The sequence below is a fragment of the Halichoeres trimaculatus genome, unplaced genomic scaffold (genome assembly GCF_033239565.1).
Source record: "Halichoeres trimaculatus isolate MK-OKI-2021-1 unplaced genomic scaffold, fHalTri1.1 fHalTri1_scaffold_18, whole genome shotgun sequence".
Lineage (NCBI taxonomy): Eukaryota > Metazoa > Chordata > Actinopteri > Labriformes > Labridae > Halichoeres > Halichoeres trimaculatus.
The window spans coordinates 19,442,838-19,455,988 of record NW_027437196.1 but is presented as its reverse complement, the minus strand read 5'-3'; the positions used below and the strand labels follow the sequence as shown (position 1 = coordinate 19,455,988).

Genomic DNA, 13,151 nt, shown 5'->3' with positions numbered 1-13,151 from the left:
GTGCTCTCTGCTCTGCCCACCCAGGAGTCTGTCTATTAGCTCCTCACCCCCCTCACCCTTCACCCCACCAAATATCCTCTCTGCTTACTTCAAATGCCAACCTCGCTGTGCGGCTCTCCCCCATTTTTTTTTCAGAGTGCACCCCCTGTCACAGGGTTTCAGCTGCAATTACTTTTAGTATCACTTCCCAGTGAGAAGTCAACTTCCCTAGAGGCTTCCTATCAGAACCTATTACAGCAGGGGGGCAGGCTGAAGTTAAGTGGCATGACCTGTGGGTTGGATGGAGCAGGAGGGGGGGTTTAAATGTATGGCTAATTTGTGGAACATTTGAATAAAGGGATGAGGATTGTGACAGGGCCGTTCACTGTGACAGCCTGGCAAATGAAAAGTCCTTGAATCATCTGAGGCCAAAGTGTTGGCATGGGATCCTTTAAGAAGCGTTAAAATAATTTGAATTTTGTAAAAACACTTTCTCAGAGAGGAGGTGTTTCACATTTTTAAGATACAGCTAAAGGCCCGTTTTCTGAACTCATTCAGCTGAACGAGTTGACTTCTTTGCTCTCTTTTTTGTGCCTTCTTTACCCTTAATTCACCTCTTACCCTCGGGCCAAAACCATATCCCAATGAACGGCTGCATGACCACACACACATGCACACACGCAGACAGAAAAATGTGAAGAAGCTGCAGCTGAGGTAAATCAGCAGAAGGGGTGAGGAGCGATTGAGGCGGCTAATTTAACAACAGTTATCTATGTGTGTGTGTGTGTGTTTAGGTGTTAAGGAGAGAGAGGGAGACTTAAGGTGCAATCTTGTGCAATCTCCTTGCCCGGGGTTACACATATGTACTTTAGCACCAACGCGCCGAATCAGCCACCCATCTCTCTGATTGATGAGCTGAGCGGCTGCATCTCGTAAAACTCTGGTCTTGCAGCACACCTGGGATCCTTATGCAATCCAAGGTGAGGCTGAGACTTGCTACGGGTGGAGAGAATAAAAACAGCATATGAACTTCTGTTGGAATTAATACATTCATGGTAAACTGGTTTATCCAGACTCACAATAGTGAGAAACCCTTTAAGCTCAAGTCTGAGGTAAGCAATCGAACAGATGCCTGATTCAGCTGTAAAAATAATGACACGCAGATAGTCAGATGGTAACTAAGGAGAACATCAGTATATAGGTCCTCCCATCAGACCATAAGAAAGACATTCACAAGTCCCCTGAACCAAAACATTAAAGACTTCCTGTTTGATTACCACCTGAGGCTTATTTTAGTGTTGACCATCTTTTTCTCCTTTTGAAACCAGCTTCATTTGAAGGAGTGTTTAAAATCAGAGAGGATACAAATACTGTGTGGTTTTTGTGATGTCACCCATCAGTTGCTGAGGAACACTCTGAGAAGCCTCTCGCCATCAGATGCCATATTGGAATTGGTGAACTCTACCAAACTCCTGTCAAGCTAGTATGAGGTTAAGAGGTGGGGTTGAGGCGGGCTTTGCGCTTCACTGCTAACAGCTAGAGTTTACCTGCCTGTCAGTCAAGTCAGCTGTGACTCTGACTGTGTGCAGTGTGGAAAAAAAAGGAAAACAGGAGGCCCTTATATATCAGTTCAGGAGCTGCAGTTTAGTCACAGGCCACAGGTCATTTCGGCAAAATTGAAGGTAAAAATTGACCAAAAGCTGCTGCAGTAACAAAAAAAAAAAAAAAAAAAAAGATTTTAATAAAGATTTAAAAAAATTGATTCATCAATAAAACAAAATTAATAATGATAAAATAATAATAATAATAATAATAATAATAATAATAAAAATAATGAAATTGATAATAATAATAATGATAATAATAATTATCATCAACATTATCATCATCAGAATAATAAAAATGATATTAATTAGATGAATCCCCAGGACTACTAAAATGTTTTCTTTCTTTACATCTGAAGACTATCCAATAAACAACACGTGTCCCCCCCTTCTTTCTGTTTACCATCCTCGCGTATGCACTTGAGTAATTGCAATAGACAATCAGATGGCGTCTTTATCAGCACATGGTACACCTGTCACTATTTGTAAAGTCATGTAAAAGCAAGTCCGGTAAATCCTGTCAAAAGAGTTTATGAAATGCTAACGCTCTCCATAACACCACACTGTGTTGATTCTTCTCTTGAATCCATCAGCCACAGACACGGAGCTTTATTCTCAGCAGATGTCTTCACCAATGTGTCCTCTTATCCTGACGCTGTTAATAAGAGTTAGAGAAGGATGGTGGCGCCTGCATGACTGTGTGCTGTCACGAGAGTGGAGTGGGGGTCCTTGATCTAATGGGGTTTGTAGACCTAAGCTGACAAAGGTGTTGGGTAATGATGAGGAGGTAGATTGGATAGAAGCTGTGTATTTGTGAAAAATGCATTAAATAAATCCTGCAGCTTTTGGCAGGGCGTAAAACCATTTTGATAGATGTTATTCTATCATAATTTAACAAAACACTCGGATTCCAAAGAAACGGTGACAAATGATTATAACTTACAATAGGGTTCCTGCTTTAATTTAAATTTGATGTTTTGGTTGAAAGGGAACTTCAAGGTTCCTGCACACTCAGGGATAACAGAAATCTTTCATGGTTATTGCATACCACAGTGTCAAGGTGTAATTAGGTGAAATCCTTTCTTTCTGCACAGGTCCTAAAATCTGTGTCAGTAGGTAAAATATCAGTTTCAAAGCATGTCAGCACAACAGTGCTTACTGTTTTATTCTAAACGTTGCCATTTTGACAAGTGTGTGCCGAAAAAAAACTAATGATATCATTAAGATTCTTGGATTTAAACTATTTAGAAGATAAAGTAAGAGTTAGGGTTTGGAAGATTTTACATACAACCTCCAGACAAGGTCAAAAAATCTTCCTATGCTCATTGTTAAACTCTAACCATCAGAAGAGCATTAATGTGGAGTAAAACTTTTTTTCTCTTCTTTTCGAAGTTATTGAGAATTTTTTTGTGTCATATTTGTTTCAATTTCACATTTTGAAGATTGTTCTTCCATCATATCACAGCTTGCTGTGTAAAGCACTCACTATGAAGTGTTCAGTTTGCAGGGCGGCTTGTAGATGAAAGCTACTTTTCTAGTTTGCACCAACAATTTTGTTTGATTTAGTTTCAATTTAAATCTTACTGCTCCAGTGACTTATGAATACCTTACTTTGAGTCAAAACTCCTCTAGCATTAATGTAATGTGTTATCTATTACCCGTAACTTGTGAACTATCATTGGACCAATTTTAGGATTATCATGCCTCTCTTGTATTTTTTAGCTTATTCTTTTTTGAGCTTTTTGCTTCTTGTGTAGATTTCAAACACTAGCTTTTGCACTAAATGCAGCTCTGTATATATATATATATATATATATATATATATATATATATATATATATATATATATATATATATATATATATATATATATATATATATTTATATATATATATATATATATATATATATATATATATATATATATATATATATATATATATATATGCACACACATAAATGCTGGGACTATTTTACATGAAATTTGATGTAATATCACCAGTGTTACAAGTCCATAAACCAGTTATAAAGACTGTATCAACCCACAAAATGACAAGTGTTCAGTTCAGCTAAAGTGGTATTACCATTTGTTAACAGAGTTAACTGATATTCCTGGGGGGGGGGGGGATTTAAATCAAAAGAGAAAAAAGCACCCAGTTCCTTAGCAACATGAGGTCACCAATAAATACTGATGAAAACCTTACCTCATTGACCTTTGACCTCTTCCTCACCAGGCAGTGAGACAATAATGCTGCCAGGGGCAGAGGCACAGTTGGTTTAGTAGGGGGTCATGAGTGTGTCAGTGTGGGTCTGACCCTGTGGAGCGTCTCTCCCCTCACCAGCAGAAGTCGGTGAGCAGGTCGTCTCTAATTGGAGCCCTGATTCTGATTACCTACGGAGGTCTCATCCTGGTGTCTGGCTGTAACTACACTCAGGTTCAATAAGGAGGAGACTGACTTTGAATGTACCGATCTGACTGCATCAGGAGAAAAAAGACAAGACATACCAGGAAAGTGTACTTTCAATTTAATAGACAAATTGATAATTCAGGATCATTTAGAAACACGAAGAACCAGATTTTTTTTAAAAAAAATACATATTTAAAGGACTATAGTTTCTCTAGTTTCTCTTGTTTAGTATCACAACTGATCGTGCAGTCACTTTCCATATTGACTGATTTAAAAAAAAATTATGCTCCAGTTATGCTGATTTGGGCTCAAATAAATGACACCTAGCATTTGCAGGGCAACACTAAGTGAATAAATTATATGACTTTTGACATCCACAAAGTGGCTCATGCTTTTGACCTTTCATAAGCGCAAAATCTTTATTCAGTTCTTGTACATTTCAAGCTTCTGTGAGAGACTTCTGATTGGTGTTGAGTTTCTGATTTTGGTGCCTCCTGTCAGAAAAGATGTCCATCTTATTGTTTGCAAATGCTACTAAATGATGAAAAAAACAAGGAGTCTTGTCTCATTTTCTACAGTCGAATGAATCATTCATTCATGATAATTCATCATAATTTTTCTGTGATGAAATGATGGAAATATGCAATTTTTCCATTTTTCTTCGGTCCTTTGCTGTGGTTTTAGGCATAAAAAAATAAAGTGGTTGCTTCTGGTCTTTTAGGCCTTTGTGGGTAAAAAAGAAGAATTAAGATTAATTTCAGTGTGTTCAAAAACGACATAAGAGTTTTCAAGTACAGACCCTTTTATCAAAGATTTGGGGCAATGTGTGAAGTTTTTATAGAAACATGATGTGGTTTTTAGATCATTCAAGCCCTGTTCTACATTTAAAACTGAGGAAAGATAGTATTGCAAATAAAAATGCTCACACTGAAAAAGTTATAACTTATTACTCTAAAAGTCTGAGTTGAAAGTATGAAATACATAAGCTCCATGAACTACAAAATATTTTGATAGAAAATGAGCTCTGTGGCATTTACCAGTAGTTTTCCAAATACATTTTAACCTGCATTCTTCTCTTACAGCACTCTGTTACACAGCAATATGTTATCAATTACCAACAGTTCATTGAGCAGAAACTTTTTGACCAAAGCTCAATTATTTACATCTCAGAAATAAGATCTGATTGGTTCTGCACACTGCATTCCATTCAAATATTAACATAACCCAGAGAACAAGGCTGTCTTTATCAGGAGACCACATCACAAACTGCTCAGAGTAGTCACAAGGCTTCTTCAAATGACTGCGAGCTGTTTTTATCCATCACATCTCCTTCATGACACTTGCCACAAACACAGTGAGCCTTCTTACAGTCTGCATCAAACACTAAATCTGTTTGTTGTCTGTTTTTATGTATAGTAAACTCTTAAGGGAAGCACACAGCAAAAGATCTGCACAAAAAACAGGGGTCATGAGCTGCGTATCCCTTTGATTTATTGACACCAGGTGAACATCGTGCTTACATCCGTAAAAGAAAACACTGAAGCCACAAATACTGATGTGTGTGTGTTTAGAAATACCAGGAGTATCAGTGCAAACACAAAATGCAGATGCAGACTTGCTAAAACTAGAGTTGAAACCCACATGAGAGCCCCTTGCATTGTGACGGGTCAGATGAGCTTGTTATTTCTTAATATTTGCCCACTCCTCTTTAAGTATCATTACCTCCATTATGTTCATTAGCAGGTTTTGCTGCCACAACTTGACTTGTTAATGGTGCTAATAGCAAACATCCAGCCAGCAGCAGAAAGGCTTTCAGACGCATGGATCATTGTTCACATGTCACAAAAAGATCCCTCGGCCTCTGGGTGCTCTTTTTCTCTCTCAGCGGCCTCCCTCCCTCCCTAAGTCCCTCTCTCTCTCTGTCTCTCTTCAGTAGGCCCCGTGGGAGCGTGAGGGTTGAAATGACACACAGTGGCTGACTGTCGCCCAGGGGCCCGGGTTCTGGCCTTGGCTGGCTGGATCTGTGTGGCAGCTGGTGAGCCCGCTGCCCTCTCTGTGGCCTGCAGCATCAACAGTGGTGGTAGTGGGACTGATTGGAGCCTCACTCTGATCTCTGACTCTGGGGCTGACGCTCAAGTGCTCACTGCTGCCCACACGGACTGGTGGAGAGGAAGTGGGACAGAGAGCAGGGATGTAATCAGGAACACACTCACACACAGAAACTACACTGTCTGGTGAAATGGCTGCACATTAAAATCCTCAGAAAAACAAACAAACAGCACAGTCATGATGGGGAAACAAGCTGAGAGAGGCCCCACTGTAGTGATCAGGGCCAAGATGGCTGAACAATGTGGACTCAGCAGTGAGTGCGGTCATTACAGGGTTATGTTGAATCAGTTATCAGATCTATTCAGACAAACTGTTGCTGGAAATGCATTGATATGTTATGAAGGAGGCTGCCTGTCCTGAAGACACAATGCACCGCCTTGTTAAGTGACATTGTCTGAAGCCTTAACTTAACCTGTGACACGTTCCATCACATGTTCAAGACTCTTTTCAAATACAAATAATGATTATCTATAAATAGTACACAACAAACACACACCCAGCATTTTGCTTCAACACACTGACAGTCTTCCCTTTGAAAATAGACATGTAAATATCCGAACGGACGCAGCAAAAAATGACAATAACCATAAAGACTAATACAACCGTCTACTACCTCCGCTTAGTAGTTGTGGATAAAACTGTCAACTTTAGGCTCATAGTGTTAGCACATTTTAAAGGCTCGATAAATCCTTTAACCCACCCCGACCCTCATTTAAGACAATAGTAGTTCTGGATTTTGGGCATGAAAACTATTAAAAACATTAAGATTTTTAAAGAATATAAACTGAACTGAACTTTTATTAGCAAGAATCTCAGTACCTCAGATATTAAAACAGTTAGATTAGGAGCTCTTTTTTGATAGTCACTGATTTTCCTGGTTAATTGTGTGTTTTTAAAACCCCCAAAACACAAGCAGAAGGAGTTTAGGTATGTGGAAAGGACAAAACATTAAGGCAGGAATTTTGATCTGTACGAAGAACAAAACACACAGGTGGAGCGAGGAGGTATCCTCAAATGTAACTAGAGTTATTATTATGTGATACTCTTGGATTATAGGTAACAATCTGTGGGGGTATCCAGGAGACAGGGAGCTTGTGAAGGCTGGTTTGGGTGGGATCAGGTCTCAGTGGTGCCTGCCGGTGTAAATTCGGTTCCTAAGAACAACTACAGGAGGAAGGTGGTGTCGGAGGCCGGGGAGGTGCTGAATGTGATCAAACCATCGGGTTACATTCATGTACTGTTCCTTCTCCTGGATGGCCAAGTCCACCTGAGCGAGAAAAGAAAGAAAAGAAGGTTAAAAAAAAAAAAATAAATAAAAAAACAACCAGGCTTAAAAAGTCTAGCATTTTTTGTCTTATTACTTAGACAGAAAAAAAAGCTTTAGCTAAGTTTCTTGTGTCTCATTTCTTTTAAGACGGTCACTTCTGATTTTTCAGGTCTTGAAAACTTTCAAATGAGATGATGAGACGTTAAAAGTCTCCACTGGTCGTAATAATTAATCGTCCTGAAATTTTGAGAGACCAAAGACAGAAACAAAGTTCATGTAAGGATGACCTACCCCCAGGTTTGTTACAGGTACTGAGGAGAGTCATCCTCCAATGATGTTAATAATAAATATAAACCAGTCACAAAACAATCACTTAGGCCTTTTCACATGGAATATATTGTAACTAGCTGGTGTCAAAATTACTCATTTTCCTGTTACAGGATTATAAAAGGTGCAAAAGAACAAGAAGTAAGGACCAGAATGCATCAGGACGTCCTTGGTGAAAAAACTCTCTTCTTAGGCATGTGCTTTTTCATCATCTAATTAACTAGACTGTGGAAATACCCACTAAGACAACAATCCAGCCTTAAACCATTCCAGCATCAGTCAGGTTTAATGTTTGTGTAATGTTGTTTTCCATGAATTGAACATCAGGACAGGCGCTGGTTAAGGGTTGGGCTAACTGACCCCTGGTCCCCGAGGTTAAAAAGCACACTGATTGCAAACCAAAGTGACGCTCCTCTGCCTGGTGGCGGGAGGCAACCTTCCATCTCCGCCACAACCACTGACATCTCTCAACATGTGATCCCTCCCTCCCTCCCTCTCATTCCGTCTTTCCCATTTCTGGAGTCACTTTTTTTCTAATCCTGGAAGGCATAACAAACTTGCTTGTTCCTGGTCCGAGGCTAAAGATATCACTTGGTGCCACATCACTTTATAAAGAGAAGTGAGAATGTGTTTATAACCCGTGTGTTTATTGCCAACTTGTTCTTAATGGCCTTTGGCCATATGACTGGTCCGATTGTGTGTTATGCACAGTGACAAATTGCTTATTAAAGTTGTGGTTTGACTGAAGTGAGCACTGATAGGGAGGGAAAAGCGAGATGGAGGGATGGATGGATGGGTGAGAAAGTCCTTGGTAAAAATACAGAGGCAAAACAAATCAATCACATTTACCCCAGAAGAGGCAATCCCCTGCTTAACTTCAGAAAACTGAGGACATATTTAAGTTTCCTCAGAGGTTACAGCTTTTATCCTTTAGGTTTGGTCATTGTTAGTTACAGAAATCTTTGAGCAATGCATTACACCAGCAGGATTTACAGTTTATCTGATCCTCTACCAGTTATGTTACAGACAGAAACAAAATGTAAATGTGTGAAATATTTTTTTTTAACCCCAACCTTTTTACATACATTTTTTATATTGATATAAAACGATATAACTTGTTGAATAAACTTCTAGTTGAAGTGATGTTCATTACTTCATTACTTATAAATCACTACTCAATCTGCATCTTGCGGTGGACTTTAATGCAGGAGTGAGGGACAAAAGAGAGACTTACTATGAGTGGATGAATTCCAAAGTACATGAAAACATCAGCTAGGGTGAACTGGTTGCCGGCGAGGAAGACCTTGTCTTGCAGGTAAAGGTTGAGATCCTGCAGGAATACATTTTCACAACATTAGCAGTTATGCAAACAGGGTCAGTAATTTATGCAGCACGGTATGCATTTCTGTGTAAACAGGATTGTCTTCACGTGAGATGAATACAGGGAGGTTACATTCATTTGAATCCTTAATGAAGCCTCGCAGAAGTGAGGAGCTGCTGTTTGTCCTATGACTTACTCTGTATAAAAACTAACACAAAGAGTATATAAATTAAAAATGCAGCTCTGCAAAGAATTTAATGCAAAATTAACATCTTTTACAGAAGTGCTGTTCTCTTGACAGACACTGCAGACATTAAAGAAGGTATGATAGCAGGTTCGTTAACCTATATATCTCTGGGTGCGTGAGCCTGGATCTGAGCTTGCGTGTGTGTCTATGTGCTGTGCTTTGTGGGTAGGAATAATGTGTAACCTGAGGGGGTATACCATGCCTCCCCATGACTGGGGACTCAGCACAGATGCTCTACAAAACAGGCTATTTGTTTACTCCACTACCAAATGAATTCAACTCTAGCTTGCAAATCTAATGAAGCCGTCCTAAACTTGGCCATAATGACGTGGGGTTTCAGCGTGTGTGTGTGTGTGTGCGCAAGTCGTGCATGGCAGTGCTGGTCCCAGGGGAAGGGACCATCTTTAGCACTTGTACATTGTGCAAAGGAAACACTCCATGCACACAGAGCATCTTGGGGGCAAATGGAGTTATTGTGCGGCAAGAGTGGGTGATGCCAAACAAGGCATGAAGACTGCAGACTTCCTCTCCTTCCACAATCAGATCCTTGCTTTTCTTAGCCTACAGCCATGGAGCTGAAGCCCAGTCGAGCATCAGAAGAGGGACAAGTCTCCAGACACACCCGGCCAACACATGGAGCTCCAACCTGGGTTCTTCTCTACCGGACCCTGCTTTAAGAGCACTCTCTATGATAGGTACACTCACATAACACACTGATGATAAAGTTTTAAGTTGCATTGAGACAAGTACAGAGTCAGGAGCTAGCTCTTTCAAAAATCAGAAGAAATGTGAAGAGCTGTGCAAAAGTTTTTGTTTGAAGGTTTTTTATTTTGCCCTTTAGGCGAGCCATGAATATGAACCGAAGAATCCACAGTTCCTTTTTACTGAATGCATGACTTTGTGCCCGCTATTTTTAGATCCACATTGACTTAGCTACAGTTTACTGTCATTATCTTCTGTTATGATACTGCAGGGACTGTTTCCCTTCATTGCTGTTTGTCTACATTGTGTAATTCAGACACAGTCAAGGTACTGAACATTCAACAGTTTTTGGATGGTGGCCCTGTGTTATGGGCGTTAATTAATATGATAACTTCAAAACACTTTAAGTTTCAAATTCTCAAAACTGTCAAATGTATTCAGGATGAGAAAAGCATAAAAAGAAATAAATTGCAAAAGCTGATCTTTTGTTTAACAGATGCTTTATTTAATCCATAAATCTGAGAACATCAATAACTCCAAAGTGAAAAGCTCATAAAGACTAGCAGGGATGTAAAGATGTTGAACAGACTCAGACACATTTGGTGTGAATTTAAATTCCAAGACCAACGGTAAGCAACTTGATCAAATAAAAGCTGCACAAAATCCCTTATAACTGGTATTGCGGTTTAAGAAAGAGAAAATTTCCTAAACTCTCAACTAACTTTTGTGCTTTTGAGTTCATAGTACTGAACCCTTTGGCATGTCCTGCTCACAAACTTACACTTTTTGTTGAAACTTCATTGAAAAAAATCAAAAAACATTTGTTTTGTTTGGCTTTTAATCAAGTATGTTCAGCTGGTCTGTTCATTGTAAACATTCTACTTTTGCTGCACCTCATTGTTGCATGTCAAATATTGCATTGATTGATTAATATCGCTTTGTGAGTCATCTTGATTCTTGTATTTTGTAATATGTTATGAAATGCTCTGTGTCACTTGTGTCCGTAAAAAGTAGTCTGTAAATAAAATCTACTTTCTTTGTTCACAGCCTGTTTGTTTATGAACAAAGTGACTCTGTGTTCTCTTTAGAAACAAATCCTGGCTTAAAAAAACTTTGAATTTCTGATCTACACCCAGGGGTGAGAAAGTTTCAAAACTCCACCAGTTGACAGTTTTTATCTCTGGATAATATAATAGAAGATGACTTGTGTGCTTGTAAGAAGAGTGTTAAGGATGGAGCTAAAGCAGCAGGACAGGACGGGGGGCTACCGGGCAACACAACTGAGCTGCTCAGGGCGACTTCTTCTGTAAGTGGCACCATTAAAATATTTAAGGGGCCTGTCCAGATAACATGCTGCCGCACAGCATGAATCCTCAGCCATGCCACAACTGCGTGTCATGCTGAGAAGTGTGCACGTACAGACACGCACATAAACACTCCATGCTGACACAACAGTGCCAAGAGGCGCCTAGCGTCCAGCAGACCAGTGGCTGGTGATCTATTTCACGCTGACTGGCGTCAGGCACATTAAAGCATTTTTCTCTGTCATGTGGGGCCATGTCACTGAAGGGCCATACATCAGTCTGTATTGCTGTCGCTTTTGCCTTAAAAACAAGCACACATACACACACATACACACACTGGCTGAGCTGATGGACGGAGGGAAGAAGTGTGTGGAAACTGAGATACTGTGGCGCCACTCAAAAGGTACAAATTTAATTGTAAAACAATTGCTTTTTAGACAATCTGAAAAAAACATGGAATCAACAGTTTAAGAATCTTGGATGACGGCGACTGGTTGGCATCATGTCTATTAACAAAAGTCAAGATAGGTCTGGCAGAAGAATCCCTAAATTTAAGCGTCAGTACCTTCAGAATTATCTTCATATCTTCCTTTGTGCAGTTGTCGAGCTTTGTGACTCTGTGCTCCAGCCATTGCTGCACCACAGCTCTGCTCTCTGCAGAGTCACCCAGCAGCTCTGGGCGCTTGGCTTCTTTCACCAGGTGACAAGCGATGGTCACCAGTCCCACCAATGGAGGGCCATTATTATTTTGTAACACAGGTATCTGTATGGACAGGTGTGAGAGCAGGGGAGAAAAAGAAAGTTAATGACCAGAAGGAGGACCATAGATTATTAATTTATCATAATTAATTAATTGTAAGGATGTATTTTTAATATCCCTGCCTTAAAGTTACTGCATTTGATTTACAGTTATTTTTTACAGCACATCACACGTCTGTTCCAAAGGCAGGAAATTCACAAAATGTCACTTTAATTCTTAATAATAATTTCCATTGCGTGTGTCAAGTGTGTTTAATAAGGTGAACACGATTATTTTCAACCATTTCCTGTAATATTTACGTTTTATCCTTCAGTTAAAAAGGCGTAAGATTCAAAACGTGACTTGTCTCCAACCCGTTCAATGACTAATGGTTGAGGTTTGATTCATTTCCTATTGGTACAGCACAGACAGTCCTTCACTTTCAGTCTTGTGGACGAGCATGCGCGAAGCAACGAGCCACTTTCATTGCGCTGAGTTGCTGAAATGAGACAACCGGCGTTAGAGTTGTCAAGCCGCCGTGACCATATGTCTTAAAAATATTATCTACGATCATCTGAGAGTAAAAGGTAAAGACACAGGAACAAATGATTATGATTCTGACACATGTGACTAGCTCCTTAGCATTATTTAGCTAGCTACTATGTGCTTAACACAATCCTTTCACACAGTTTTAAAGACTATCAACGCAAGTATGAAGTGTAACATAATTAAGAAATAGAAAACGAGTCCTAATACCTTTTTATCCCCTTGTGTGCTGTATTTATTCGGCTTTTTTAATCCTAAATATTTCTCCAACGATGATAGCTCCCGTAGCGCCATGTTTCTGAGTGTCTAAGGGGCGGTGCAGAATGCGTGTGACGCGATTGGTTGAAAGACTTAACTTCCGCCTACTTCAGTTTGACAGACAGTAGCGGCAACCAATAGCGCCTCAGCATACCAGTCTGTCAAGACATTGCATCAGTGAATTAGCCACCATCCTTTTAAAATGGTAAAACAACTGATGAGACCATGAAGATCTGTCACCATGTACAAGTGTTTTTGTCCTGTAAGTTCTGCGTAGAGAAATCATTCAGTACATTTTTTATAGTAAGAAATGGCTCGGAAATATTTTTAAACCTCAAAT

General features: G+C 39.7%; 1 protein-coding gene across 1 annotated transcript; it reads right to left on the bottom strand.

Annotated features, from left to right (window-relative positions):
* Window positions 1–4,215: 4,215 nt before the first annotated feature.
* Window positions 4,216–12,910, bottom strand: eef1e1 (eukaryotic translation elongation factor 1 epsilon 1). Its single transcript, XM_074693939.1, has 4 exons — window positions 12,764–12,910; window positions 11,834–12,031; window positions 8,929–9,024; window positions 4,216–7,367 (listed from the first exon to the last, which is right to left on the bottom strand). Exons 1-4 carry the CDS (start codon window positions 12,845–12,847, stop codon window positions 7,224–7,226), a joined length of 522 nt encoding a protein of 173 aa, XP_074550040.1. The 5' UTR covers window positions 12,848–12,910; the 3' UTR covers window positions 4,216–7,223.
* Window positions 12,911–13,151: the final 241 nt, after the last annotated feature.

Bases quoted from the DNA above. Each gene is read 5' to 3' on its own strand.
- eef1e1 (XM_074693939.1), bottom strand. From the start codon at position 12,847: ATGGCGCTACGGGAGCTATCATCGTTGGAGAAATATTTAGGATTAAAA. The intron at 12,032-12,763 runs GTATTAGGACTC...CTGTCCATACAG, and splicing joins GCACACAAGGGGATAAAAAG to ATACCTGTGTTACAAAATAA. The intron at 7,368-8,928 runs GTAAGTCTCTCT...TTTCTCGCTCAG, and splicing joins TTGGAATTCATCCACTCATA to GTGGACTTGGCCATCCAGGA.